At 33.0% G+C, this 20691-nt stretch overlaps 1 protein-coding gene across 12 annotated transcripts in view; it reads left to right on the forward strand.

Moving 5' to 3' along the window:
- The window catches only part of LOC115244043 (QRFP-like peptide receptor), a 70504-nt gene extending 49819 nt beyond the window's left edge, over nucleotides 1-20685 (forward strand). For 8 of the 12 annotated variants that reach the window (XR_003885311.1, XR_003885310.1, XR_003885308.1 and 5 more), the window contains 7 exons: nucleotides 3022-3145; nucleotides 5364-5569; nucleotides 8672-8786; nucleotides 9348-9508; nucleotides 12824-12982; nucleotides 13934-14138; nucleotides 16835-19682. Coding sequence is in view for 2 of the 12 variants with exons in the window: in XM_029821410.1 (XP_029677270.1) it covers nucleotides 3022-3145; nucleotides 5364-5569; nucleotides 8672-8786; nucleotides 9348-9508; nucleotides 12824-12982; nucleotides 16835-16844 (775 nt within the window). In the remaining 10 variants the exon portion in view is untranslated. Of the gene's footprint in view, nucleotides 1-3021; nucleotides 3146-5363; nucleotides 5570-8671; nucleotides 8787-9347; nucleotides 9509-9587; nucleotides 9781-12043; nucleotides 12203-12823; nucleotides 12983-13933; nucleotides 14139-16834; nucleotides 19683-20347 lie in introns of those variants that run through there. The other 4 variants (XR_003885312.1, XR_003885315.1, XM_029821410.1 and 1 more) reach the window with 4 other exon arrangements.
- Nucleotides 20686-20691: the final 6 nt, after the last annotated feature.

Genomic DNA, 20691 nt, shown 5'->3' on the forward strand with positions numbered 1-20691 from the left:
ATATATACATATATATATATATATATATATATATATAGTGTTATGTAAGAATGTAAGTGTGTATACATTGTATATTAACCCAATATATATATATTTTTTTTTGCCCAATTGTAAATGGCTGTCCTGGCTTCACCTGTCATATCGCTGTTAGCAGTCTAGGTATAATATATAGAAGTCTGTGGCTGTCTCATATATAAGCCGCTTAAATAAATTTAATTTATCAGCACAACAATATAGGCGAGTAACGATTGTATAATACTTAACAGCATTATACAATCGACAGTTATATAATAGTGATGAGAAAATCCACATGCAAGGAATATATACAGACTCTTTCTAATCGATGGTACATTCTTTCGAAGAAAAAGTGAATAATCAAAAATTATCTTGATGTTTATTAAATTATCGCGATACATAAATATCGAATTTACATATCCGCTATTGTAAACATGTTTGCAGGTTTTTTCTAGATCAAAATAATAGAAACAGCGTTTTAAGTTTGTAGTTTGATGCATACATCTTACACATGTCAAATTTGTCTGACAATGAAACAATGAAACGCATTTTGTGTAATCGAAGAATGGGAATGATGAAGCAAGGAAATGTTAAATTTTTACAATTTGAGTTATTATCATCGAACAATATTACATGTCATACTATATGCCCTGACAAAGACGTATATGCCATGATTAGAATATCCATAAATTAGATTAAAAGTACCAGCTTTTATTTTATCATGTTTTTTAAAACTATATTTTATTAATGCATATTGTTAAAAATATATTAATGCACTGAGTTTCTTCCTCTTATAACATTTCCACTTTTTATATTAAAAGGAGAGTATGTGATGTTTACTGTACGCTGAATGCTAACATATATGTATATAAGCATGTGAATGATTGGAATGAGTATCGCTTAAAGATGTTACGAGCGACAGGGGATGTTTATCGACCCTTCAGAGAGATGGAGTTCAATCCTTTTTTATTCGTTCTTCGTGATACAAACGGAAACTTGATCTAGAAATGATCGCGTCTCGTATTGGACATTCCATCCCGGTTTCATCCAATTTTGAAACACCGTTAACGCGGTTTATATCTTCGATGACGATGATGAGAAAAAATTATTATTGAAACGTCAAACGATATTTGCGCGGTTGCATATCTCGGCGGCGATCGTAAAACGTGAAGACGTGAACGCGGTTCGAAGGCGATAAAAAAGCCGGGCTTGCTGTTTTCGTTCCGCGTTTGACTCATTCCGCCGCCCTTATCGGCGCAACTACACGAATACAAACGGTCAAGCAATTTGTATTCATGTGATGACGATAACACCGTTCGCCGAAAACAAGGAGGAGACGGCCATTCTGGTCCCTTTTATCCTCGTTGCACGCGAACAAAGAGGGGAAAATTCGCTGTCAGAAATCTCCGTAGATGAGAGCGGAGAGCACAGGGTGCAGCATAAATGCTTCAACCGTTTTTCCACCCTATTACCCGATTCGGTGTATCTATCCTACCCGCTTATTATATATCTGTTCTATTCTCCTTATTCTATCCTTATTCTATTATGTTATATACTCCTTTTTTCGCCAGTTGAGAAGTTCAACCCGATAAGCGCTTTTTTTCCTTGAATAAAATCTCTTGGCTAAATTTTTTTTTTCATAATTTGAGCCTCCTACTTATATACAGTCTCGCGCAGGTGTTTTTTCTCAATCCATTGAACAAGCACAAGCTCGCAAAGCACCTTTTGCAATAAAATTCTTTCTCTTTTCGAAAATTTTTATTTTAATAAAGCTCAGATACGATTCTTTGTTCTACGCATGTTATGCACTATTCTAACGATAAATTTTTTTAACCCATTTGAAGTTGATCTTTTTCTTATAAAAATGTCGATTAAGATTATCCCATTTTTTGTATTGCAATTTTTTAATTATTGACACAATTTTTTTAAATAAATTTTTATTAAAATTTACTTGAATTAACTAAAAACTACGGTTTTGTCATTCATTTTCTTTTAATTCGCTGAAATTTTCTTGTTTTTAATTATCAATTATTATAAAATTATAGGTATCTTAATATCTTGATACTCTTGTTGAGAAAAAAAATCAGTTTTGAAGTGTGGTCAAAGAGTGTTTACTATTAAATTAATAAAATGGCAGAAGAAGAACGTATGTAGAAAAAAATTAGTAACTATTTGCAATATCTTATTTCGAAGACAAAGAATGTTTTTAAAAATGAAACTCCGCGATATACATTTTTGCTTCGTTTCTCTTAATTAAAAATTAAATTTACGAATTAAATTTTTCATTTTTTAATTTTGTTTGGACTTATTTCGCGTAGAAATTTGAATCCTTTTTGTATGTAATTCTTTCTAAATGTTCACTTTGAGTGCGCAATTTTAACAACATACACCGCAGTAGTTGCGGGTTGAAGGTATGCGGCTAAGTATACACACAAAATAGTCGACTTCACTAAGATTTCACGTTGGACGCACCATTTTACGGCATAAAATGGTTAGGTCCGACATAGCTATTTCGAAATATTTCGCGACGTGATATGCGAATAAAATGGCTACGCGGCTAAATTTTTTATTATGCGATCTCTTAGAAACCGTGCGGTTTTATCATATTTTTTTGTGCCGCAAAAACGGAACGCTGATGAAATACGCTCAAATTAATATTTGCGACCCATCAAATGCTATTTCCCAAATAATGTATCTCGTAAGACAGGATAACACGCTTTATAAATTTAGAAATGACGTTGCGAGAATCGCAATTAACGTATGAAACCTTTTTCGGAAATACCTCGCGCAATTGCGTTTTTATTGCTTTAGTAGCGATTCGTTCGTTTATCGATAAAATCTTTAATAAAACTATCGATTTTATTTCAATAGATATTATTTTCCACAGCGATATAATGTATTTTAACTAAATTTCCTGTGATATTTTATATCTCTACTTTTGATACATACATATTAATATTTAAAATTAACTTTCTTAAAGTTTATATTAATTTGATATTGTTTCAGATATTATGCGATAGTGCATCCAATGAGAGCACAATACACGTGCACCATAAGTCAAGCTCGCAGGATCGTGATTATAACTTGGATTGCATCGTTTCTACTGGGAATTCCAATGATTTTTACACAGGTACGCGTGTTTCCTCACATATTTGTAGTTGATGTTTTAATTAAATTGTATATCATTGTTCTTAATTTTCAGCATTAAATCCTTTTAACTTCTAATTAAAGCCACATAAAAGTGAAATTTGCTTAAATAATTAATTTTCTATCCGCGGATGCCGAATTTACGAAAAGCATGTTATTCTTTATCTTTTAACGCTGCTCGACAATTTCTCGCTAAGGAGAAATGGATGAAAAAATTTGTTGAGATATTACACTAGTATATTTCAATGGATTAATTTAGAATTTATATCCGATAGAATTTATAACATATTAAGCCGTTTGCTACAGATCTGGAAAATATTCTGCGCGCACATATTAAAAGTCCATTAAATACGAATTCAAATAAATCAAACGATATCGAGCCTTCGAGCGATTTTTTGCTGAACGAAAACAATACACCCGAAGTTATATACATATTTGTATATATAATTTCGCACTGGCAATTATTATTCTGTTTTACACGGCGCACGGCATCATTGATTAACTTTGATATTCGCGTACGCAATACGATACTCGGCAATATTTCGTTCTCGTTCACACTAGATACAATCACGAAATCCGAGAACGATACGCCCCGTAATTATGTGTCCGATAAAGCTGATATACCTCGCTCCACCCACTTACTTTGAGAAACGACGGTTTATCTGACAATGAGTGTTAAAAAAATACGCCGCTAAGCCGGGATAATCGGCCGCGTAGTGGAAAATCGAGAGAATCCAACGTGATTGGATTTCCAGCTGGTGGAAACTTTCCTGGAGCACGCGACGTTTTCGTGCGAATAGAAGGCTTGATAAGTACATTTCATTATCTACATGTACAAGGTGTGTCTTATTGTTACAACTATTGTAAATTAGCGTTAATGATACTTTGATTCGTATTCATACTTCGCACCTAACGCTAAATGCGCCATTTGATACCGAGTGTTATCTGTCCCATATGAAGATTGTCTCGTATATGTTATCTAAAGTTGAATGACGAGTAAGCGTTAAATATAGGATATGAACACAGAGATCGGAGTTTCAAAATTTTCTTTTTTAAATTCTTCTTTAGAGAAAACTTTCGAAACCATTAATTGACACGTTTTCAATGTTGTAATTTGCAAAAATTCTATTTTACACGAGGTAAGAATTTTTCAATGACATCAGAAATAAACCGATTATAATCGAGATGTAAAATTTATTTTTTGAATCAGGCATAATATTCTCAAATTGCAATTCACCGGTAGATAAGTTCTTATACGAAAGACATTTTTTTTTTACTCTCGCCAAACAGTAAAAATGAAGGATTGAAGTAAATGAAATTTTTTCAGATCTGGCATAAAAGTTATGGAGCCGTCGAAAATGAAACGCGAATGAAGAAGAATTCAGTGCCCGAAACAGAGATACTTGCTTAAAGATATTATTCGCAAAAAGCTTTTGACAAAATATTATATTTATAAAACAGCTATTTCCTATTTTTAATTTCATTTACTTCAAACATAATTTTCTTGAAATAATGAGAATCTTTTTATTTTTCCTTTCCAAAGTATTTATCAAAAATTAATAGAGATTTTTTATTATTTATTATTTTATCTCAGATCTGTCTCTTTGTCTCGTTGAAAAATCTTACAGAAAGATGACACACCCTTATATTCGTGTTTAAATTAATGTAAATGATGTGTACGAGCGTGTTCGATAGCGAAAGCTTTCATTGAAAATTGAGACGACTTCTTATTTAGCTTCAGTTACGATTTGTGATCGTTATTCTTTTATTCTTCTTTTTGCCAGGAAAAGGATGTAAAAATTTAAAAGAATTCTCTTTCCATATCTTAGATTGTTCAATAAATATCCCATTATCAGATGCATAAGATTGTTGGTTGTATCCAAAGAAAGAGAGTCATCTCGTAAAGGATTAATAAAGCATAGAGCGCCAACGCTGATCCTTTTTATGGCGCCATGAAGTAAATGACGCGAGGGAGCGATAAAAATCTCTCTCGTATGCGCCGGCGGAATCTTATCGCCGGTATATATGTAAATGTCTGTCTAATGACATAATAAACGCGATTGTGCGGCATGGAAGGCGAAAAAGTCGCCTATCATGAGAGAACGTGTCTTTACGCATCCCGTTAGAGATTTTGGAGCAGCACGCTCTCCCCTCTCGCGTGTCTCTTTATTCACACCATCTTCTCCTTCTCGGTGTTCCAGACGCACAAACAGGTCGGAGAGAAATATATTGCCTATTGGTGCGTTCGTGATTCCGAAGCCGGACTTTTGTGGCGGTTCCACGAGATCTACATGCTGATCGTGGTCCTGATACTGCCGCTAAGCATCATGGCCTTTTGCTACGCAACCATCTGCTGGGAGATCTGGCGCGTCATGAAGCGCCGATATCATATGACGTCGCGGCACGCGTAAGTTCAGAGAAAATCCAATTTTTCTTCGGGTGTTTGGAACAAAAAATTCTACTCTTTTAAATAATTCTCGCGTTTCGGTTACAGTATACCTTCTCGAAAAATGTAATCAATATCGTCTTTATTTAATTGAAATTTATGTTTATATTGACGCTTTGTATAATCTCTCTTTAAGTACGACTTCTGGTAGCAAGGATATTCGCAACAGTCTTTCTAACCGTCAAGCTATTGACATTGACGCCCACATACGCACACTCATACGCATACACGATTGTACATACATATACACACTCATGTTAGTGGATGTCGTCCCCACTTTCATTCCTATAAAGAGCGTTCGCGCTTTAAAACTTGTACAATTTTTTTGTCTATCGAAGTCAAGCCATCTCTATACCGTTGAACGAAATAAATCACGGAAAACACATCGTTTCATTTCTCTAATTGCATTGTTCAATCGCGCCCATCTCGAATAATTTTAATATCTCCAGTGACCCTCGGATCAACGCGAAGTGACGGTGATTAATCGAATACCGGGTTTTTTACTTGAATGCATACTTTTTTTCTACTTTGCGAGAAATTAGAAAATTTACTCGAAAACATATATCTTTTAAGACTTTAGTTACGTAACATTCGTACCTTAACTGAATTTTTTAAATCTCGAAATATATACATCTTTCAATAAAAACATTTATCAAGACATGTATTGTTGAAAGAAAAGAAAAGAAAAAAAAATCAAGAAATGGAACAGATAATTAATTGTAATGAGAAAATAATAATGAGGATTATTTTTATGTTATTTTGCAGAATTTTTAGACTAAAGCAATAAAATTTTTTGAATTATATAAAGCTTATTAAAGCTATAGATAATGAAAATAGATCGTTAAATTTATTAGTAGCAATAATATCTCATGAAATACGCACCAAACGCGCGCGCGTTTGGAAATTTTGTACGATTGAATTCTATCGTTTATTCCACCATGTGTAGGCTAATCGGTGTGAATCCGATTGCGTCGTCTCATTAATTTATGCGCGACGTTCGTTATACCATACCATATAGACGCGGACATGATAATCCACAAATGGGCATATAAACTGCTATTTGCCTTTCATAGTGCGACAGCCCGAGCGATCGAGAAGTGTGTTTTCTCGTCTCGTATGAAACGTCGATTATCTCGTCGTGAACGTCAATCACTAATCGTGGGAAGATAGGGGAGGGAGAGAGGAAAATACCATTTTTCGACATTTGATGGACGTTTCGTGACACGACGCTCCCGTAAATTGCAATCCAATAGCTGGATTTTTGGATTCCGTCAAAATTCATATCGAGATCGGTCGACGATAATACGCGACGAGGAGGATCGCGTTTCAATTTATAACGTGTTTTGCGCGCGCCGTTTGGCAACTGTCGTATATAATAAAATAATGTCGTCTCGCGAGATTTCATTCGCGATTCATCGTTTCATGGCTCGTAATGCGAGTAATGCAAACGCGAAATCGAAACAAACCTTCACCTTGTCAATCTTTGAATCGAAGATACAATGTAATTAAAATGTAATAAAAAAGAAGACGAGAAAGTGTAAACGGAACGTAACTTATCTAGTTTGATTTCAAACTAGATGCAAATCGTGCATTTAAAGCCTAAGATACACAAATTTTATTGAATTAGAAATATCGTAGAAGGACTGTAATTGTACGAATTATCGTGTTTGTTACTATTAGCTACGTATGTGAACGCGCAGTGATATTTAACTTAGGCAGAAAGCAAACCCCTGGTAATTGATCGTAGTCGTGTAGCGCTTCTTTGGAAAGTGCAGGCCGCAGGCAGTTTGCTTGAAATAGATCAAGGACGATAGGCAAATATGATAGCAAATGTAGGAATGCGTTCGTACTTTATGACTTGACTTCGATTCACCGTCTTTCTCGCGTCTCGTAAAACATCTTCATGCGTGTAAGTAACTGTTTCTAAACAGCAGCTCGACATGTGCATTTAGAAATAGCTCGAGAGATCTCCCTGTTCTACCGATAATTGGAGAAATTTATTTCGGATAATATTTAGATTACCTAATAAATTGAAAAGTTCCTGCATCTTTAAAAAGAGTTTTATTAATTAGTATTAATTAGTATATAGAACAAAATGTCTTGGGATATAATTCTGTTTACTTTCGAAAAGGAATAAAATTTATTTAAGACTTTTGAAGACAAACTTTTCAATTGGCAAAAATTAGATGCAAACGAAATAAGCGTACGTATTTAAAAAAAAAAAAAAAAAAAAAAAGAATGCTCTTAATATAATGATTGTATAATTTTCATGACTATTTTAATTAATTAAAACATACGATCACTTTTCGTTTACTTAAGTTTTTACTTAAGACTTCTTTTATCGAGAAAAGTACAAAGATTTTTTTTAGAAAATTTGCTATGCATTTGAAAAAAAAAGTTAAATGCATAGAGGAGAAAGCGTTTTTATCTATTGCCATTAATTTGAGAATACTGTACATACAAAATCGAGGGCCATTGAATAAACATCTCTAATTGTATGGATAAATTACCTCATTTTTAAACTATTCTCCAATTTATGGTTTTAATATATCGATCAATTTAAAGGGATTTTCTCGAGATGTAATTGTCGTATGCTGATCGAAGGAAATTCCATAATGTGGACAAAATGTAACAATTTTTCTGGATTCTTTATGTGCATCTATGAATGTCATAGTAACATAATGAAAATATAAAAAATGCGATATAAAGAATATACTGTTTGTATTACATATATTATAATATTAAATTTTTATATTAAGAATATAATAATAATAATAATAATAATAATAATAATAATAATAATTATTATTATTATTATTATTATTATTAAGTTTGCCAAGGGATCTATAATTGTAGAGAAATCTGTTTAAGCTCTTTGTATTAAAATCGTAAACTTTGCTATCTATTTGCCTCTGCTTGAAATTTAGTTCGCGAATAACTGATTTATTTTCGATCCGTTCACATTCCGGAACCAGTGGTGTATGACATCGATAGTATTAACAATGCGTAATTAGTACAAGATCCTCTTGCATACGATCATAGCGCAATTTTCATCTGTTTTAGATTGAGTCCAAACAGCGTGGACACGGAATCTATACCAATGACGCAACGACAGAGTGGAAACGAGCGTAAATCGCGTCGGGACGAGAACGACGATGAATCACGGACAATAAAGCAGGTTTGATTTTGCAAATTTTGCTTTGTTTACTTGTTTGCTATGTTGAAAAATAGGTAGCTATAAATTCACAATATACGTGCGTCTGCAGGCTCTCTTAATAATCGAATTGTTCCTAAATATCGCATTATTAATTAATTTTTAACTGTTTGTTTAATAATTTGGAATTTATCATATTCGTTTAAAAAGATATAGATAGATATAGATCATAGATTAGGTCTAAAAGATTATATAAAAATAATTTTAAAAAATAATTTCTTTTAATTTTATATTAAAAGAATGATTAAGGAAAGAGCTATTTCTAAAGACCATAAATCGTGTGTAATCGTGACTAGATTAACGGGATGAAATACCTCTTTTGTTATTTATATACTCGGGATAAAATCGCCCACGTTCTTTATCGCCACGATAAACTTTAGTTAAACTCGGTATATTTCTGTTTTATACTATAGTAAGTACTGCTACATACTATATTAAGATATTCCGTATATCGCAAGAGCTATAAAGACTCCTATAAGTGTCGGAAAACTGTTTTGTGACTGCTCGGAAATGCTTTATCAACAGGTGGTGAAGATGTTAGTGGCTGTTGTGGTGTTGTTCGCTATTTGCTGGGCCCCGATGCTCATCGACAACGTACTGACCGCTTACGGTTACTTGCCGCGTCTCAAAAACGGGACGCACAAGCATCTCAACACCATGTTCCAATTGATGGCCTACTTTAACAGGTACGTATAACCATGGGTTTGTAGGGGAGATTAAATGCCAGAGAGTCGTTAATTTAAAACCGACCTCACATGCCTATAGCAACTCGTCTTTCACGTAATCAAAACCATTGCGGAGGTTGCCGCTTCTAAAGGATCGTTTGCAGGCTCATGTTATCAGTAGAGAAAGCGCCTCGTTGGTCAGACGTTAGTTACGTTTCGCCAATAGATCGTGCAGTCTATACACGATTGTAACATGTAAACTGTAGAAGAGGAGGTACAAATACATGATATGAGAAAAATATTAATATATTTCTTGATTATAGCATTTACATTTAGACAGGAAAATATAGAATATTAACTTGTATTAAATCTTTATTTGTTTGAAATTATTTCTAATATTTTTTAAGTAGTATGCTTCCTGATTTGTTACACACAAAACATAAATTGCAAAGCAAAAGTTATTTCGACAGTTTATTGGAAATAGATTTATTTTATTTTTTGTTTATTAAATTAAATTTGTTTAACATCTTTTGAAAGCAAGTGTTTCAAAATATTAATAAGTGGAAATTACTGAATGCATTTTAATGTAAATATGTAAACCGATATGGATTTTGCGCCCGTGTTGAAAACTACAAAATACAAAAAGTAGGAAGTAGCTCTATAGTATAAAATAATCAAGTAAAGTGACATAGACGGTGTCACTATTTATCAATTCACGAAGTTGTATAATTTGAATACAAGATCCACAAAGTTAGAAATCTTGCCATTCTTTATGTATGGTGTGGTGTGGTGTGGTACGTATATGTGCGTGAGGGGGGAGGGGTGTGTGTGTGTATGTTCCATATTTATATCTCCTCTACTACTATCGAATTATTCGTTATGCATAGAACACGAATTGCATTCTTTGGCAAATTCAACTAACATAATTTTTCAATAATGCGCATATGCAATGCAATCATAGCTTCGTTTCGATAATGCAAATATTTTCGCGACAATTTTTTTCATGAGAAGTGCAAATATAGAAAACTTTAATTCTTCCGGTATCACATAAAAATATACATGAACGTATTGATTAGATTTGATGTTTGATCTTTTCGACATGTAAATTTGATTTGTGACAATTCTTTTATGAAAAATTTATTTGATGTTTTATATGCGTTTTTGAATATACAATTTGTTCTTACGAAATTACGCTGTGTGTGGGTATATTTGCGGTTAGAATTAAAATTTTCATTGCGCATTGAAGTGCGACGACGCGGCAAGGACACGTGCGAAATTATTATATTTTTACCAAATGTGCGTATCCGCTCTCTCTTTCGTGCCACTCGCTTTTTACATACGCAATATAGAATGATAGCTGTAATGGCCATCTGTGCGAATACACCGTGTGTCATTTTGATAACAACCTCTGATTAGCTTAACAAGTCATGTCGCTGCTAGGCAACAATATTGAATGCAATAGATAAATTGCATACTATTGAAATGATTCGGGTCGTTAGTCGTTACGAGAAAACATTGCATTCCCCGCCTCGTGTGGTTTCTCCCGTTCTTCAAAAAATCGTTCTTTAAAAAATTGATATTATCTTTACCCTTCGAAAAAAAATTGATATTATTTCTTATTCTACGTATCTACAGAAGTAACCGCTTGTTCTTTATACGTGATTTTATTTCACGCTTTTAATTTGATTTGATTTTTATTAAAAGACGAAAAGCTTTTGTTACTACCTTTCTCATATGGCTTCATTATGGCTCGACAAATCGCGTATTGAATTTTTAGCAAGGAGAATTAATTATGGCAAAAAATCTCGCTTTGAAAAATATGTAATATTGAGAAATTAAATCTCTATAGAATGAATAAATGAACAATGTTTCGTTATTTTTTTAACGTACAATCGAGTTTATTTTAATGAAAGCTTGATTTGGAATTTAATTGGAGAAAGATATCTAATACTAAAAATTTTTATAATTGCTTTTTTTTCTCTTAAATAATAAAAAATTTATATTTAAATTTACGGTATTTTCTCTCTCTCTCTCTCTCTCTCTCTCTCTCTCTCTCTTGTTCGTATATAATGTGCGCTTTTCTGAACCCGTTTCACAAATACTTCATATTTTGTTCTTTGACTAGCACTTTTAATAAATTTTGTACCGTGGACAGACAACGCTTTTCCATTGAAAGACTAGAAGGTCTTTTTCCTATAACAGTTCTCTCGACACAGCAAATACTAGAGACCGCTGACCGCTGGGCACAATGTAATACGGTATGAAATTGAATACGAGATTTCTAAAAAAAAGCTTTTTGTAGATGGGAAAACAAATTGCTAATCGACGCGTAAATAAAATGCATCGCAAAGCGCAATGAAATTATGACATAATGCAAATTTAGCAAGTTTCCTAAGTTTGACCTGTCTTCGGACTGGTTTTGTAAATATAGACATCCCTACGTACCCTCCGAGACAGCGTGGGAGTTCTTATTAGTAGCAAGAACTAGACTTGTAAAAAAGTAATAAACCATTCTACTTTATGTTTAGCAATCGCAAACAAATTTTGATTTTGCAGAGACTTTTGTTTTAATACAAACCTCAAAACGCCGATCTTTTATCCTTAAATCCGGTTCTGCTACTATTACAATCTTTGCTGCGCATGTCCAAAGTTTCTGGGGAGGATTATGAAAATCCTCAGATTAATTGGTGGATATGCCAGACACATATTTGACATGTATGTATAAAAGTATAAGACAAAATGGCTCATTATTTTTCAATAATAAACTGATCGTCAGCTGGATATACGAATACAAACATATTAAACAAAATGAATTATTGTTTTTCAGTCGTACATTTGTTCAATTCCGCTTATGTTTCATAACTCTATAACGTTTCTAACTTTTAATTATCAAATCACATTACGGATATTATTTTCTAAAAGAATATAAAATATATTTTATTGTAGAACGTAGAATGTATTTAATTTTTTTATTAGGAAAATGACATTGTATATCTAACGGGTAATAAAATGCTGTTTTGTTTTATTATATATATCAGGTGATTGCATAAGTTCGTGCCCGATTTAAATATAAACTTCAATAGATTATATTTTAGAGATAACACTTTTATTAATCAATTATTAAATAGAGATATTATTAATTTTTAATGATAGATATTATGTGTTATATTACAAATAATCCTTTTTTTATATACTCTCGAGTTACGTTCTTTTTACATGGACTTTTTTAAATATGTTCGCAACTGCGGCTTCATTCCGAGCGGCTTCATCATCCGCGGTCCAGCTGTCGGCGACTTTCAATCCGTCGCTCCTTTAATCCAGTATTTGGCATTGCAGTTGTATAAACCCGATAGTTTACGGGTTTATGTCCAAGCACTTCAGAGAGAGCTTCCTGTCGGCTGCCTGCGGCGGATGGATTTGCTGCCCCAGAAGAGGCTACCGATCATCCGTAACGAGGCATCCCAGTCTCAGCCAGACCAGAAGTACCAGCGTGAGGTATGTCATGCCGTTGTTTGTTATATGTGTCGATGGCGCTCTTGTTTTGTTATCATCGAGAGGAACGAAAGATAGAATGACAGAATTGCGCAAAATTGCGTTTATCGATCTTTCGAAATATACTCCTTGAATTTCCTCGTGCCATTTTATAAAAGAGATAGTGTTAGCATCTCTTTTTTCTGCAGTGGTTTAAAAAGTTGTCCTTGTAATATCATTAAAAAGTTACCATAATCGTTACCATTCTCGGTGAACCGCTTTTAATTTAATGTACGAATAAAGCGAGAGTTATGTAGACCCAAAATTACTTTTGCTTAAAGACTCGAGTAAAGCACAACGACCGTTTACGTATTCTATAAAAATCAGAACTCGGGGCGGAATGGCGGGGGTATATTTGAAAAGAATTTATTCGTAATTACGTAATCTCATATATGCAACTTTATCTGACAATGAGTCTGAAAATGTGTGTGAACTGTAAAATATATACGAATACTTGACAAACGATAGCAAATAGTTGGTATCGAACGTAAAATCTTTGAAAGCAACGAAAACACGCGAGAAAAACGCGCATGGTATCGATAGCTTTATGATTTATGGGAGGAATTACATGTTTTATCGCAGAAAATATCTTTTGGTGGTAATTTTACATCGGCTTTTATAAAGCCGATAAAAACAAGATTTTTATAAACTCATAAAAAGATTCGATTATATAACGCTCATACTTAAATTATTGCGGTACCATAAAGAAGAAAGTGAAGAAGATAAAAAGGAAGAAGAAAAAGGAGATGTTTTATCGAACTTTAGTATCTCCTCTATTGAATTCTGAGGCCGCTGTCTATCAACTAAAAAGGTTTTAATTGTTCGACATACGAATTCTGCGATTTGAAAACTTTTAACGTTAACTTGAGCTAAGATTCTGTTCCAAAATCCTCCGTTTCTACATGCATGATTCAGGTGGATTCGAAACTCCTTCCGCGGGTCGAAGTCCCGAAACTCGACCAATCTGCATCTTGTAGTCCATCCGTGAGATGTTGTTTTGCGACACCTTGGTCGGCGAACGAACCTGGTTGACTGGACACTGTTAGAAAGCCCGTGCATGCGCCACAAATGTCCGCTTGCCCACGAATGTCATAAACAAAGGGAACATGATTCAATCGAGGTAAATTGAATAGTCCGTCAACGTCGCTATTCATTTCGTACGTTCAGATGTAACATCGATTCCGTTATTCGACGCTTTAAATTTATTGCACGGATCTTTCCTTATATCTGACTCCGCAGCAAATCGAAAGATTGAGTTCATAACTCATGTTAGCTTAATACAATAACACATGGCATCGTGGAAGTTTAAAAAAATTTCATGTTGATATATATTCGAGAGTATTATATCGAGAAAAAATGTATAATACAATATTTGTCAAAAATTAGCGTTTTTTTAAGAACATCTTTTATTTGAAATAATAATTGTGAATCTTGAATTAAAACTTATATATTTTTTAAATAGAAGATTGCAGAAATTCGAAATCGTGAATAATTTTTAAGATGAATTATTTTTTTCATCATTTTATTTAAACAATTTTTATAAAAAATAGGAAAACAAAAAGTTTTGGTGAAACGAATTCAGTTTATCTGAACCAGCGATTTTCTATAACTTATAGCGTTACATCTTTAAAATGGCCGCAATATATTTTTTTAGATTTACATGCGCGTGTTCTCGCTTTTTAAAATACAGGAAAATAACCAAGCATTAATTAGTCAGCTTCATGTCCTTATGTCTAAATTTTATAGAAATTTTTTACTTTGAAAGCACTTTGAAAGCATTTATTTTAAATATTAGTTTAATTCTTTATTTATTTTAACGCATGGGAAACGAGCGGAGAAGCGTTTGGCACCGAGTTTGGCACCATTTAATTCCATTTTGCAGCGCGATTAAATGAAGGAATACTCATATATTTGTAAATTGCGAATGACCGCACTTCTGTCGTTTAATGCCGTTTAACCAATTTTCGCTCTTACGTTTCTACATACCAACCAGCATACCAAAATAAATTTGCGGGAAAAATTGGAATGATGCTTTTCGATCAAAAATCTGTTGATTGTTGCATGTGTCCATTATTGTTTTAATTATTGTTGCACGTGTTCATTTATATTTTCGCACGTTTCGTACTACAGATATAAACTTTTACGTATGCATTGAAAACAATAGAATCTAACAATAACTCTGTACGAATTAAATCGCAATATTTAAAAAAAATAATATTTCCATAAAATTGTGAATATCGAGAGATATGATAAGAACAATCAAAGCATACTAAAAACATATACAGAATATTTTCCAAAAATAGCGAGACGAAATTTTCTCCAACGTCACAATTTTTTAAATTTTATTTTGACTTTTAAGACTTAAATTGCTGAAATATTTAATATCAAAAAATATAAAAATATGCAAAATAATCTGATCTATCTATAAGATAGAAGATAGATCACTGTTCCGCGAAATCTACAAGAAAAAATACATAAATCTTCTTCCTCTGTCTTAATACATTTCTTACGTCTTCTTCTGTTATGTACTTATTAATTATAAAACTTAAAATATTTCGATCATTATATATATGTATATAATTTATCACCTAATTGCTATTAATTTCTTTGTATGATATATAATTACAAGATATAAGAATAAAGGAAGATAAATGAATCATTTGTGAATTAAACTTTTTACAATGTCACTCAGCAATTTTCGCGCTCAGAAAATGTTTCATCCTTATTTTTGCAAATATTGATTTACTTGTAATATTTATTTGTTATATCTTGCAAGTATAAAAATGTGTTTTTCAAGCATATTGGATTTATATTAAATATAAATATGATTTATTTATATTTATATTTACGATTATATGATAAAATATTATTTCTTTATTGCAAGATATTAGCAATACTTACAAAATATCGGTTCTTTAATATTAAACACATAATAGAATAGTATTGTACGTGTTTCGTAACATAGCGAGTTTTTTTTTAAACCTTTTCCAATGATATAAAGCTCTTTCAAGACTTTGGACGTGTAATGTAGATGTCTTACTTGATAACTCTCTAAAGGAAAGTGTCGAGAAAAAAAAAAGGATTCAAAGACCTCAAATCCACTTCGCAAATCCTCTCAGACCTACTCGTCGATCAGAAAGTTCCATAATAATTTTATAATCCTAACCGTGTTTCATACTTTATCAGAAATGTCATCGCCAGTGTTTTATCATAAGAAAAATTATTTATTATATTATTATTAAGATAATTATAACGACGGAAATCGAATATGAATTATAAAAATGTACCATTTAGTTACTTTACACGATTATATATTTAGTCTATTCAGGGAGATAAAAAGTTTGATATGTACATCGAAATGCGCAAATAACTGAGAAAATAATCAAGAAATAAGATAATTTAAGTTCAAGTGCTAAAAAAGAGAATTTTAATTAAATTATAACATTAATTTCTTTTTAATTAGTAAAATTTTATATATTTTATTTTCTCTAGTTTTTATTTTTTTTCATCGTTATAAAAATCTTGATAATTTTTTTTCTCGCAAGGTGTTGGGTTAAACGGTAAAAAATAGATAGTCCCTAAGATAGGGCTAAGAGTTAATCTACGAATCATTTGTTTCTCAAGCACACTCTGCATCAATGTGAGACGAGACACCAGCGTTCGCAGTCAGTCAGATTTTCTCGTTTAAATGTAATCCGCTGCAGAACGTCTCTCGCGACTTACTCTCTCTTCAAATTCCACCAGATAATGAAATTCCATTGCCACGTCTCTTTCTCTCTTTCTCTATACTCACCGTCTCTCATCTTCTGTTTTTAGATGGACCTGATTCTTTCTTCATTCCCAGACCAGATCGTCGAGGGAGGTCCGTCAGATAGGGGAAAATTTCCGACAGTGAGACGTGAATAAAGTCAAGAAAGAAACGCGATTATAAGTTTTACGAAGGTGGAACAAGACCTTTCGGCTGCCTACGACTATTTCGAGAAGCGGAGTGACAGGAGCGACAAAACTTTCGTGAATTGACAATGACTCCAACGCGAGTGTGAAACTATCTGCTAAGGCGGTCTCATAGATAATGTAAGTTCCCGAACGGGCTCATAGTCTATTTATCACCCTCGTGTCGCACCTCATAGCGGTAGCATTATCGCTCACTCGTCTCGTAGGCGAGATAATTGGACAGTTGATTAATTGGATATTTGGACAATTGGACGTTTAACGTACGGTTAAAGCTGCTGAGTGGGCGGATAAGGGTCAGAAAGTGGGCTTTAGGCGTGGGCAACGGCGGCATCCAAGGTGGCCGCGTAGTAGAGTAGCCGAGCTATAAATAGCGAAGTGGTCCGGATTTAGAAATCTTGCGAAGATATCTCGCGCAAAAAAGAAAAAGACACTGATTAAATTATGCAGCAGGATGCAAGATCATTAAAGAACAAATTGGATTTTTTTAATTGTTGATATTCTTTAATTCGTGTAGAATCGTATAAGAATCCGATAAAAATAAGATGTTCTCGCCGTTTATTTAATTTGCGTATTTTATCCGAAGAGAAAATACAGCTGATTCGATAACTATATTTATCATTGTAGAAAGTGCATCGTAAAGTGCGCCGACTACAAACGTCGTCGGCGTAGAGAAACCGTTTCGAGGAATGTTTCGCAAATACTCGATACGCTCTAGGAACTATATTAGATGCGGTGTATTACAGACGCGACAAATTTGCCAAATGTTCGCCATGCATGTTCGACAACGGCCGATAAACATTTCTCACACGAGTTTCTGCAACGTGAGAGATGGAGGCAAGTATCGATTTAACATTTGCATTTGTGTATATATGTCATGATTTCTCAAAGCGTCATATTTCGAAGTCAGGGCAATGACGTAATTCATCGTGGATATTCGTAGCATATTCTCGAAACATTGAGCCATACGCGTTTACATGAGAATATAATGTCAGAGAATATAATTGTAGCTAGATTAATTAACTTGTTCCAGCGTGTCCATGTCAAGAGGATCAACAGTAAATTTTATATGAGCAATCTCGGTTTTTGTTACTCGAGAGAATATTGCATTCTCTCTTATTTTTGTGGCATTCTTTTTGAATTCTTAATACTAAATATCGTAGATTACTCTATCTATAATATTAATAATAATAATAATAATACAAGCTCTTACGTTAAAAGACTTTTAATATATAACTCTTAGCGACCCATCGTGTTAGGCACGCGGGTTTTCGATAGCAAGTCGTATTATAAAAAAAAAAATAAATAAATAAAAAAATAAAAAAAAAAAAACTGGGGAAACCAAGTCGCTGATCAATGTATAGAAAATACATAAATAAATAAGTATTACATTATTCAAACATTTTCTGTTTTTGACAAGTGTGATATTATGATGCGATGTTTATGATTCTGGGTTTGCCGAGATTAATGGTATTTAGAGCCACTCTGTGGCTCTAAATGCCACAAGGATAGCACGAATAAATTTTTAATAGTTATAAATGAAAGATATTAATGAAATACACTAAACGCGCGCGATTGACATGCCGCATCGTAGGCAAAATTAAAATCAACGTTTGCGTAATGTGCAACAGCTTTCATCTGCATTGTATCTGTATTTGCGCGCAAGAATAAGATCAAAAAGTTTACATTTACAAGCTTTAAGCTCTCAAGTCGTTGGCTTTAATCTCATAATTGTAAGATGTATAGAAATATTATTAAAGTGTACGCACCAGCAAGGCTTTCGAATAATTTTTTGAGTAGATACAAAAGTATATACATTCTTAGGCACTGAGATCTTTCCGACAATTTAAAGGATTAATTATATAATTTCATTTATAATTTTTATTACATTATTATCCCTTTTGAACACGTTGAACACGTGGGACATAGATTTTTATGAATCGCTTGACAGACTGAGAATCAGCAATGTAGAAATAATTTTATTGTTGAATTTAAATTATTCGTCGAATAATACACAATGATATTAATATGACACACAATTTCACTTTAACATATTATTGTATTTATTGCATTTGATGTATTATATAGACGGTAATTATCAGAGTCTACGACAAACCGTGATGAGGTATACGTAATAAAACTATTCTCGCATCGATTTTTAATCGCCGAGAATCATAATTAATCATAATATATTTCTTGCAAATTCTTCAAGTTAACTGTAATACAATCTTATCTTTTTAAATTCAATCGCGTTATGTATATACATGTATATCTTAAAGACGTCTTATTGTCTTTTAAACAGCTTTAAGTAAGATGCCTTTTGGCTTTTCTGTGCTGTCTGGGGAAGAGATATTTGGGCGTGAACCTCGACAATGAAAGGTCGATCTTTATACGTGTGTATAGTAATTATATGAATTAAATCTATGCACCGTAAAGAATTGTTTCTTTTCCATAGGAACATGCGTATATATTTGTACGCGCGAGTTAATTTATCTTAAGTAATAGCGTATATATAATAGCACGAGTGTATATATTGTATAATATACACATATATACACACATAAACTGTATACTTCGTATGTGATTAGATGTTATACACAGCTTTAAATGTCTAAATATATGTACTAGTCAACTTTTCTCTTATTGTTAGAACGATATCTATCTAGATTACGATATCCCCGAGCGAATATAAAATATATAAATATGAACAATATACGTTGCTCTTTCCATTGCAAATTTTTACTTCATAATTCCATCTCTCTCGCCATTTCTTTGTCATACTCTCTGATCTTAAATTCTCAGGAAGCCACCATGGTGAATTATGTGTACCATCTAACATATACTATGTTACGCGTATAGCCTCTACACATAGTTACGTGCGTAGTTGCTAATTTTGAATGTTCATATCACCGAGTTATGCAAATAATGCGGTATTTCCGACCAATCGAGACCACTGTTCAAAATATTCAACGATCGCGTTTGAACATATAATTAATTAAACCAGAATTCATTTCCATTTATGTATGGAATTTATGTCGCGGTAACTATTATATCTTGCATTATCCACGATGAGATAATCAAATGGACGGGATTTGCGTTATGATTATTCATGTACATTCCGTGCTGTACGTTTACATATACGTTGAATTTACTGGTTACATTTAATTATGTCACTAGATTTGAGAAAGAAAGAATGAATTTCTAAAGTGATACGTATTATATTTATATGGCAATAATATATAGAAATTTCCGGAAGATAAAGATACACGAAGTATATGATTTGTTTAAATAGCCCATGAAATTTCATTAGAAAGCAAGTAAACACGAGGCGGATGTCATATAATAGCGACATGAATGGTTGGAAATCGATTGTTACAGCAAAACCGATACATTTGACTTGAGATGAGGACGATTTTCGGATGAAAGAAAGAAAGAAAGAGACAACGCTATTATTTGGAGCAATCTCTCCATGTGACGTTGGTACAAGAAACTCTGAAATATGATATGGCGAACCGAGAAAAAAGTAAGCGATATAGCTAATATAAGAGAGGCGGAATAAAGCTGCGTAATGCGCCTAATCATATCGCGTTGCAAGGAAAAAGTACAATAGAATGTCCACTCGAAGGAAAATGCCGACAAGAAGGATAAAAGCATGTGAAGAAAATAATAGTTTCACGAACAAGATAGTTACCAAGTTACCGTATAATGTACAGATTATATAT

This window comes from Formica exsecta, unplaced genomic scaffold (genome assembly GCF_003651465.1).
Source record: "Formica exsecta isolate Colony F162 unplaced genomic scaffold, ASM365146v1 scaffold79, whole genome shotgun sequence".
Classification (NCBI taxonomy): Eukaryota; Metazoa; Arthropoda; class Insecta; order Hymenoptera; family Formicidae; genus Formica; species Formica exsecta.